This window comes from Cyprinodon tularosa, unplaced genomic scaffold (assembly GCF_016077235.1).
Source record: "Cyprinodon tularosa strain WSP-4 unplaced genomic scaffold, ASM1607723v1 ctg448, whole genome shotgun sequence".
NCBI lineage: Eukaryota > Metazoa > Chordata > Actinopteri > Cyprinodontiformes > Cyprinodontidae > Cyprinodon > Cyprinodon tularosa.
The window spans coordinates 143,074-153,604 of NW_024039172.1; the positions used below are offsets into that span (position 1 = coordinate 143,074).

At 37.6% G+C, this 10,531-nt stretch overlaps 1 protein-coding gene across 1 annotated transcript; it reads left to right on the forward strand.

Moving 5' to 3' along the window:
* The first annotated feature begins 589 nt into the window (after positions 1-589).
* On the forward strand, positions 590-4,395 carry LOC119793270. Its single transcript, XM_038300359.1, has 3 exons — positions 590-3,061; positions 3,396-3,522; positions 3,637-4,395. The coding sequence occupies exons 1-3, from the start codon at positions 2,433-2,435 to the stop codon at positions 4,138-4,140; spliced, it is 1,260 nt and encodes a 419-aa protein (XP_038156287.1). The 5' UTR covers positions 590-2,432; the 3' UTR covers positions 4,141-4,395.
* The last annotated feature ends 6,136 nt before the right edge of the window (positions 4,396-10,531 follow it).

Genomic DNA, 10,531 nt, shown 5'->3' on the forward strand with positions numbered 1-10,531 from the left:
CACATTTGTTACTTAAGTAGAAGTAGAGATACTGCAGTTTATAAACACTCTGGTAAAAGTTGAAGTATCAACTTGACCTCTTTATTTAAGTAAAAGTGAAAAAGTATGTGCTCCAAAAGCTACTTAAAGTATAGAAGTATAACGTAACCTTAAAAAAAAAACAGCCAGATGCCACTATATGAATTGAAAGCTCAATTTTTCGACTATTTCGAAAAAATTCTTAGAGATAGGTCCAAGGATGAGGTAGGTCCTGTCGGTCTCCCGATACGCTCTCGTCTGTGTCTGACCTTTCAGACATTTCAACATCTTTTTCTGAAACCTACATTGTAGCATGGCATAGACAATTCGCGTTTGCAGTTTGAAGAACACCTGCTTGCTTCTGATGATTTCCTTTAGCTAACCAATTAGTGTTTGGGTTATATGACTCATCCAATTACACTAGTTTTCACTAGATGTGAATGGAGCCAATGATCTGCATTGGATGCGCAATATTAGCTGTATGATCTGAAGCCTCATTTGGAGATTTTAAACAGGCTTTTCAAAAACTTTGATAATTTGCTGCTGTAATATTATAGATTTTTTTAGAATAAAAAGCTAGCAGATGAGCATAATCAAAAAATAACAGAAATACAATTACACAGCATTCAGAGTTGTAAGAAAGCCCACACTGTTTCTGAATAAATACATTATTGTATGAGTTAAGTTCTGTTTCATTTATCTCTCTTTCCTTATAAGTATGAAATGGCCCATGCTCCTGAATGCACCACAGCTATTTGATATTCGCAAATGCGGCATCACACTGGTCTGTGAACGCTATGCTGTGTAGATGCACGTTTGATTTTCCGCTGAAGACAAAGCTTTGCAGTTTCAAAACTCATGTCGGCTATCACTGTTTATTGTTGTGTGTGAAGAGCAAGAGACTACAACAAATAAATCAGCTGTACCTTGGACATTATCTTTGGATTTAATGTTTTTCATAACACCCTTACCTTTGTAAATGAATCTGCCAAATAACCACAATTTTTTCTCACGAGAGGAATATTTAAAAAGTTTTATATCATAATATAACAACAAATAGCTCCATTGGTCATATTTTAATCAGTTTTCCTCATCGATAGTTGTACAGAGCGAGGCGCACTCCCGCGACTGGGGATGCATACCTCGGCAGGGATGCACTTTTCGGCATAACACTGGACCGCGCTCCGTTAATCCCTGACCTCTTCATTAATCCAAAGCGAGTAACAAGTAACGTTGGTTTTAAAAATGTAGGGAATAGAAAGTAGAGATACTTGTGTGAAAATGTGAGGAGTAGAAGTCAGAAGTAGGAGGAAAAATAAGTAATGGAGTGAAGTATAGATACCTAAAAGGTGTACTAAAGTACAGTAACGAAGTATTTGTACTTCAATACTTGGTTAAACTGTTCTCTTCAATAGGTTTGCTAAATTATTTAAAATTACCAGGAGAAAAAAAAATGTATGTGAAAACACCACAAGAATAAGCCTTGCAAATGAGTTAAGAGGACATTTGGAGTACAGCCTATTGGGATGATTGATGCTGTATGCGGCTGTAAAACTATAAACTGGTGTTAATATGAACACATCTAAGAATTTAAAAAGACATAAGATTAATGTAAATAATATATTTCAGTTTAAACAAAGTATGCTTAAATGTATTTTTTTGTGAATGATGATGGCCTATATAAATATGAAAGTAGTAGAATGAATCTTTACTACTTTTTAGTTATTTGGGGTTTTTGTTTCTTATGTGGTAATTGCAGTACTTTTCAGAAACTCTCCTGATAAGTTAAAACCCTTTTCCATTTAAAATACTTGAACCTATTTAGCTATTATGTTAAAAGTTATAAGAAAATACAAGTGTAATGAGGGTATACTATTGATTTTGATTGTATTAAAATAAAAAGACTTTTGGCATGTGTTTAATTAAGCATCTGCTTAATGTTTCTCAAAATTAAAAAATTCTAGCTTTTATTTGAAAAGCTTAAATTGGTAGCATTGCATTTACATTTTTTTTCTTTGTTCAGGTGTTTCAGCATATGTGATTCACATTTTGGCTTGTTGATTTTTTAAGCTTAAGTCAAGCAGAGCTGTCTCGTGTCTGTGATCTATTCTATATAAATAAACAACTATTTTCAGCAAAAAACACCAACTTTTGTTATTTCACCCTTAACGCTTTTATTTATTGTTAAAAATTAGTTTTTTTTTGTTTGATTTTTTGTTTTGTTGTTGTAAAGTTGACTAGTTTTTCAGTTTCAAAACGCCAAAGTAGCCTTTACTCTGAGTTAAGTTACTACTGCAAGTTACTCCTTAAACCATCTTGGATTCTTGCAGGATTTGTGGTCTTGTGAGCTAAGACTGAACTCCAAGACAGGGTTATGGACCTTTCAAATAGCAAATAATCTGTGGTGCAGTTCAATGCAATTCAATAAAAAAATACTGATCCTAAAGCAGGGGTGTCAAACTGGTTCCAGAAAGGGCCGTGTGGTGGCAGGTATTTTTTCCAACCAATGTACATGTACATGTTCATCACGGTACAACAGTAAAGTTAGTTTTCATTGCTTCCCTGTGGATAGTGTAGTACGCCGGCATTGGCTAAGCAAAATTCGGAGGCAAGATTTCAGTCCCTGTAGAGAGACACGGGTATGCAGTCGACATTTCCTGCATAATGATCTGTTAGAGACACCAAGGGGAAAGAGGTGCTTAAAAAAGGGTGCTTTTCCCGTTTTATTTGAATGGAATAACTACTCTTTGCCCGTGCCAAGACCCAGTGTGTGGGAACGTAGACCCAGGGAGGAAGAGGCCAAAAGCCCCGCTGCTGCAGCGCCGACTGTGGACTGTTCGGAGATGGTGTTTGTGGCTCCTGAACACGATTGCTGTGTTTCACCTGCAAGTGGAGTTATGATCAACAAGCTAGTGATGCAAAACAAGGCCCTACAAAAACAAGTTCAGATGTTGCAGCGTGAAGTTCAGCGGCTGCAACTGCGCACCCTTTTCTGTCTGGAACGTTTTAAATGCTCAGACGACGACATTCGGCATTATACCAGGTTAGTATTTGTTATTAATTTTGTTGTTCGTCTTTATGCTACATGCACTGTATAAACTATAATTTATTTATTGCTTTACCGGTGCAGTAAATACAGAAATATTATCAAACGGGCGCGCATCACAGAGTTTTCGCTCGTTAACACTCTATTGTTTACATGACAACTTGTTAAAATTAAATGGGGCAGTGATATTAAATTGGGATTTAAATTATCCACATTGCTTTAGAACAGATCTCTGCGTTATTCAGTTTAACATTGGGTTTACAGTTGGAGATAATGACAACAATTATGCAGTATTTGTTATATATATTTTTTTCTAAAACCATATCAACAGGTTTGCCTCATATCGACATTTCCAGTATTTTTGGAAGCTGGTGGAGCCTGCTGTGATTACAAAGATGATCCGTGTCACCAACACCAAGTCCTCAACAGCTACCTCAGAAAGATTTCCCACATCCACGGTATGAATCTATGACAGTCATATATTTATCTCTCTCTCTCTCTCTCTCTCTATATATATATATATATATATATATATATATATATATATATATATATATATATATATACTGTAGATCTGCTGCCAAACACCATCAGACCTCATGTTGCAGAGTGAGGTGTTTTCAACATACAAATCCCACTCCACACTGAAGGCCATGATTGGCATAGCACCTCATGGTGCCATCACATTTGTCTCTGCTCTTTACGCTGGATCAATGAATGATCGCGAGATCTTCAAACAATCTGGCATCATCAGTGTACTAGAGCCTGACATGGCGATAATGGTTGACAGGGGATTTCTAGTTGACAATTTGGCCCCCTGCAAGGTCTACAGACCACCTTTCCGCTCCGGGAAAAGGCAGATGAACCCACATGATGTACTTCAGACATGTCCCCAGAACATTGCTGGTTTGAGGATCCATGTAGAGCGCTGCATCTGGAGAGTGAAGGAGAACAAATTTTTTGATGGCGTTATCCCACTGGCTGCATGTGGGATCATTGATGAACTGTTCAATGTGGCTTGTTACCTGGTAAATTACCAAAATTGGCCGCTTGTGAAGGCTTGGGCAACTTGCTAAAATATCTAGTTTCACAGTTCTTTGACCTGGTTTAGTCCTCTTTTAGACTATTTTAATCCTTTTTTAGTTAGCTTAGGCGATTTTACACAAACTAATGTAGTTGTGAAATTATTAAAATGTGAACATAATGAACGTTCCCCTGTTTCGTGTTCATTGCCCCCTAGTGACTGAATTGAGAATTGTGGTTATTTCTGAAACACTCATAACTTCTCACAGGAATGAGCTAGTCACCTCAATAATTTGAGATGTTTTTGTTTTTTTTTTCCCCTCACAGGATACTGTTTTTTAAAGTACTTGTTTTTCCCTTGTAAAGTTTGCTACTTGTTTGTGAAGGCCACAAATAAAATATTTTATAAAACAAATATTTTTTAATCACTGTTTCCTTTAAAACATTTTTTTGGGGGAAATTTATATCAATAAACAAACTGGAATACTCAAACAACAAACTTTAATTGTGCTATGAAAGCTACTTAATCCACAGCATGGCATATGGTGGAAAGCTTTCAGCAGCTTGGTGACTTTACAAGATGGAATATTCATACATTGTTGAACTAAGAACATTTAAGAATTTTGTTATTTCCATTTAGGATTAAAGTCAAACACATTAAGAGACATTGTTATGGATTCAAACATGTTACCCGCCATGTGTTCTATTGTGCTTTCTTTCCACTTTCAGATCTGAAACTTTTTCCAAGAGTTTGCCTGTGAAGGACAAGTTTTCCAAAAATATCGACACAGGAAGGCACTGTAAATTCGATATCAGTGTTTCAGCAGTTTTAGATGGAGCCATACCTGGATTTAAGTGGAATGGAAGTTAAATGGGAAGTTTTCTGATGATTTTGGAAATAATGAAGAGGCAACTGATTTGGGTGGCCCATGGAGGGAATCTTTACGTTTACTCATTGAAGCCTAGTCCATGTCTCCAATGTTTGAAGGCCCAGATGAATGCAAACATTTAGCTATGAACGGTCCAGGTTTTTTTTGGATTGTCATTTTCAAGTATTGACTGTCCAAATGTCTATCTTTTTAAATCATATTTTTACAAAAGATATTTTTGCAATACAGCACCCAGGCAGGACAGATACTCTAAGGCTGGAAGAGCAATCGCTGTTAGCCTTGTACATGAAGGTCCAGCTCCACTGTTCTTTTATCTAGTTCTTTTTGCTAGCTTGGTTGGAGGTCCAAATGCAGTTTACCCTACTCTAAAGGATATACAGATGCTGACCTTCAGGAAAAAATGAAACGGGTAATAGTTCACTCACTAAATAATTTATGTTTAATTGTACATATTACTTAAGGAAAATATTAATTGTAATTAATACTGTGTGACATTTTTCTAATATATTTTTCAAAGTAAACTACCATTATGTTGTCCCTATTTATTTTGTCTGTTTGTTGTTATGTTAGACTTTAAAAGGTCTCTGAAAGTTCTACCCTGGAGGAGCTTCCAAGAGCCAGAGATCCTCTTTTAGACTACTTGACTAGTTTAGGTTGCGTAAGACCCTTAAGAGCACAATCTGCTTATATTTCATGTGGTTTGCCAGGTTCAAGGCCCCTTCCAGAGGTTAATTCTTTCTAATATTTCCTTAAATACTTGGTGCTTAGTTCATTAGTAAGAGAGCTCTATTAACTTTTTACAGGTTTGCAGAAGGTCTGACGACACAGGAGTATTGCTGTTTGGATGCTGTCAAACAACATCCAAACCGTTTTCGCTCTTTGTTGTATCTTTAACCACAGCAATTACTTGCTGACATGATGGATGACCTTTTTACACTTCAGCATGTTTCCAAAGGAAGTAACAGGAGGAAAATAGAAAATACAGTCATTCCTTTGTGGAGATATTATTTGTAGGATGCAGAAGGTATTTAACACAGTTCTTCTTCATCTATATGTTATATTATCAAGCAGGGGTGTCAGACTGGTTTTGATTTTGAGCCACTTGAATCATGAATAAAATCGAAGGGGCAGTTTTGCCAGATTATTTCAATAAAACCCATTAAACTGTTTGAAAATATTACATAAATAGCTGTGTCTGCATTCGATGATGGTAGCAAGCTACATTGTAGCCACAGCTGCCCTGGAGCTCACTGACAGAAGCGAGGCTGCCGTACACTGGCGCCACCGGGCCCTCTGACCACCATCAGTAGAAAATGCAGGTGAAGTGTCTTGCCCAAGGACACAACGACACTGACAAACCGTAAATCCTTCGATTGGAGGGCAAACTCCTACATCCGACGCCACTGTCGGCCTTTTATTTGGTTTATCTGTGGAAGGTGGGGAAGCATCTCAGGTAGCCATAGAATCTGAACGGGGTTTAGAACGCTTTGATCCAGTTGAACTTTCAGAGTTAGCAAAACTATTCTTTTCAACTAAGCCTTCAACACTGGAAAAAATCTAAATCTAGATAAGTAATTTTTTCTTAAAATAAGTGCGTTTTGTCTTGAATTGAGAAGGTAAAAGAGAGATTTTGCCAATGGAACAACAATTTTCATTTAAAATCAGAAAATGCAATGGCATTTTCTGATTTCAAGTGCATTTTATCTAAATATCTTATTTTAAGAGTAGGCCCCTGTAACAGGGACATCAATTTTCGACTTGATGTCCCTGTTAAAGGGATATTTACCAAAGGCTTTTAAGGTTGCTGTCAGTAAACCTTTACTTAAGAAACCATCGCTTGACCTCAGATGACTTGGTCAATTATAGACCTATATACACTAAGGCCTAACAACGCTCAGCTGTAGAGGTGGTCAGCAGCACCAAATTCCTTGGGGTGCCCATCAGACAACCTCACCTGGACTATGAACACCTGCTCACTGGTCAAAAGGGCACAGAAGCTCTTCAACTTTCTCTGTTCCCATGCATAGAGATGTCTATATCTACAGTTGATTTATTAAAAATGCTTTTCAGTAAAAGTCAACAGCAATAACTTCAATAACAAACGATAATTTTATTCAAAATGTATTTATTAAAAATGCTTAAAAATTCCTGTAATGAATGAATAGCACAATGAAAGAAATAATGTCTCATCTAAACATCCCTCACTTAACAATAAAAGCTAACAATAACTCTCAACTCCCAATAACAGATGATACTCAGCCTCAGCAATTAACAAAATAATGTCTGTTCTGTAGGCTATTGAAAAAAAATAATTAACAAATGAGCTAATTAACAAAAAATACCTCTTGTGTAACAAAAATAACTCAAAATGTACCAAAAAAAAACAAACATATCAATAGACTATCTTTACTTTCGGAGTCCAGGTGGCTTTTCAGATCCCTTGCACCTCCATTGGACACCGAGACATATGTGCCTGCTTTGCACACTGTGCACAAGGCCTCCCATTTGTCTCGATCCGGTCTGAAAGCGGGGAAACTCTTTTGTAAATCGTTGGTAAACATACATTTGTGCTTTTGCATGTTGTTGGCGTACTGACAGCCACGCTATCTATATTCTGATTAAGAACAGGGCTACCCACACTGCAAGTACATCCCGCTGCAGCCTGCGGGAAGGCGGGATTACATCACACGCAGCGTCATGCACAGTGCCCTAGTGCCTGTAAATTTAATGGTCAATTAAGGTAATTTAAAAAAATCAGGACATTTCCTCACTTTCTAAAAAAAACCCGGGACGCCCGGGACAGGACGTGAAATACGGACGTTTGGTCACCCTACTCTATGAATACAAAAATGACAATAAAGTTTGTCTAAGTTTAAGCCTTGTCATGTGCTGGTTTAAGCAGGGGAACCTTGTATGCCATGCATGATTTCAAACCATGACGTGTATTACCATTAGTAACCTTGGAAACAGTGGTCCCAGCTCCTTTCAGGTCATTAACCAGCTGCTCCCTTGTAGTTCCGGGCTGATTTCTCACCTTTGTTAGATCATTGAGACCCCACAAGGTGAGATCTTGCATGGAGCCCAGTCCAATTGACGGTTGACAGTCATGTTTAGCTTCTTCCATTTTCTAATGATTGCTCCTACAGTGGACCTTTTTTCATCAAGCTGCTTGGCAATTTCCCCGTGGCCCTTTCCAGCCTTGTGGAGGTGTACAATTTTATCTCTAGTGCCTCTGGACAGCTTGGATTTGAGAGTATGTCTCTCACAGTGGACATGCACCTATGATGACAATTTTAGACCCCTCCATGATTTTTAAGTGGTAGAACCTGCAAAATAGCAGGGTGTTAAAAATTATTACCTTTACTGTAATGCACTGTAACAGTCATGATGTGATTCATAATCGAATACCTTTTCCACACGTCACACAGTTATGCAGCTCGTTTTTTCTTTTACTACGTGTTTGCACCTGTCCAACACCGTACTTTTCCTTCTTGTTTCATCTGTTTATTTAACTAAGGCATGAAAGAATCAATTAATTAAACATGAAACATCCTTAGTCAGAGCAGTTTTCCAAGTAGTTTCGACCACTATTGGGCCAAGATATTAACAATAGGCTCCCCTGTTGAATGTTATGCCTAAATAATTTGTATATTTCATAATTAGTTCCTTTGTTTACATTTCATATCACTCATTGTGATTTATGTAAAATTCTATTCCCAGCCCGCTGGGAATTTATGTTTCTGAATACTTTAAGGTTTTTATTGTCCTCCTCTGTAGGGGTGGTAAAACATCTTATTTAATCAGATATTATTCAGCTGTTATATACTGTTTATGACACACAGTCCTACTAACTGTGTGTTAGAACAATAGATGAAAGAGTGATTCGAGCACTAATCATGGTCAAACAGTTATTTCTGCACATACATGGAATAAATTCACCACAACTTCTGTTCAAAATATAAGATTTTATTAACAAAAATCATTCATCTCCAAGTCGAACATATTTCAGTTCAACACTCTCAAGACTAGTAAAACTCAACTAAACTAAACTAACTACTATGTACAAAGAGGAAGGGGAAAACGGTTGAAAAACATATTACAGTTTATGATGGATTTTGTGTTTGAAACCAAAGTGTATCTGGAAGAATTAGGGATCTGATCAAATTAGCTTTTCAGTAATTTTAAAGAAATTGGAATGTTTTCAGACCAATTCACAATGCAAATCCATGAGGTGAATAAAACATTATTTGGCCAAATAATGTCCTATTAAATGATTTGCTTAATCAAGAACCAATAACCTTTAGCTAAATGATTCTTTACCCTCTTTGAAATAGCTAGCAGCGAATAAATCATCAGGATTCCACTAAATGACTCTTGGTCATACTTGGTAATGGAAATGTAATGAGCATCTGAGGAACACGTGAACACTAATGTTATATCAGTGTTTAAATCCTTAGTGAATAATTGTCTAAGCTTTAGCAACAGCTCAACACATATTCCTGTAGCATAGCGTAGCATGCAGTCCATTCTTTAGCATCAATTAGCGTTGTCTTTACTCGGCAGTAAACACACGATATGATTAGCATCATCAAAAGACACATTGCTTGTTCTGTCCCTAATCATGCCAGACCTGCAAACCTTTTTTCATGTCCGTTTGGAAAGCTTGAGTTTCATCCAGTTTTGCAGCTCTGCAGTCAGGGGCTCTTTGTCTGAGTCTCACAGCCAGGGCATGGTCCTCATCCAGTTTGGCTCTAAAAGTTCTGAAACTCAAGAGAAATATGTTGCAAAAGGTCTGTTTGCAGCAGTCCGGTTCTGAAAGGTTCTGACTTATTCTTGATGGTTCTGGGGATCTGGTTCCCCTGGGGCCCGCATCTCCACTGTGGGCCACAGTGGGCCCCAGCTTTGAGCGCAGGAGCAGAAGGAGGCAAAAGAGAAAGAGGCTGGAGCAGAAGGAGGCAAAAGAGAGAGAATCCTGCGTGCTCTGTGGTTTTGTTCTGTCCTCACAGAGGGGGGTAGGTTTTCACACCTCTGTGACTTCCATGTGACTTGCCTGTGGCTGAAAAAAGGGGGGGCTGCAGAAGTCCCCCAGCTGTTATTCACCAAAGCTGCATTTTCCTCCTCTGGTCATCCTGTCAAGATGAAATATGGACACTGGTTCCCAATGTCCAAAAAGTATGATCATGGCATATGGCACAACACACTTTACATTGAAGTGTGATCATATTTCGGATGCTGAATAATTCTTACTTGTGATAAATACGCAGAAACATCCTTGTTGTTTTTTTTTTTTAATACATGGTGGAGATTATAACATCAATATAATATGATTGCAAGAGACAAATTCATCCTTTAGACAAATGATTAAAAGGTTTTGAAACTCAATATACTAGTGCTTTATTAATAACAAAGTGAAAATAAATGTTGCAATAACTCATAGGTTATTTTTTATCCCAGGGCTGTAAGTGTAGATAGCTGAAGGCAGTTACTTGCACAAGGCCAGCCAGCTATGGCTACAATGTATCTTGTCACCATCAGTGTGAGAGTATGTGCATGA

Excerpts from the sequence above, each read along its gene's own strand:
- LOC119793270 (XM_038300359.1), top strand. The coding sequence starts at position 2,433 with ATGCAATTCAATAAAAAAATACTGATCCTAAAGCAGGGGTGTCAAACT. Across the intron at positions 3,062-3,395 it reads GACATTCGGCATTATACCAG|GTTTGCCTCATATCGACATT; the intron begins GTTAGTATTTGT and ends CCATATCAACAG. Across the intron at positions 3,523-3,636 it reads AAAGATTTCCCACATCCACG|ATCTGCTGCCAAACACCATC; the intron begins GTATGAATCTAT and ends TATATACTGTAG.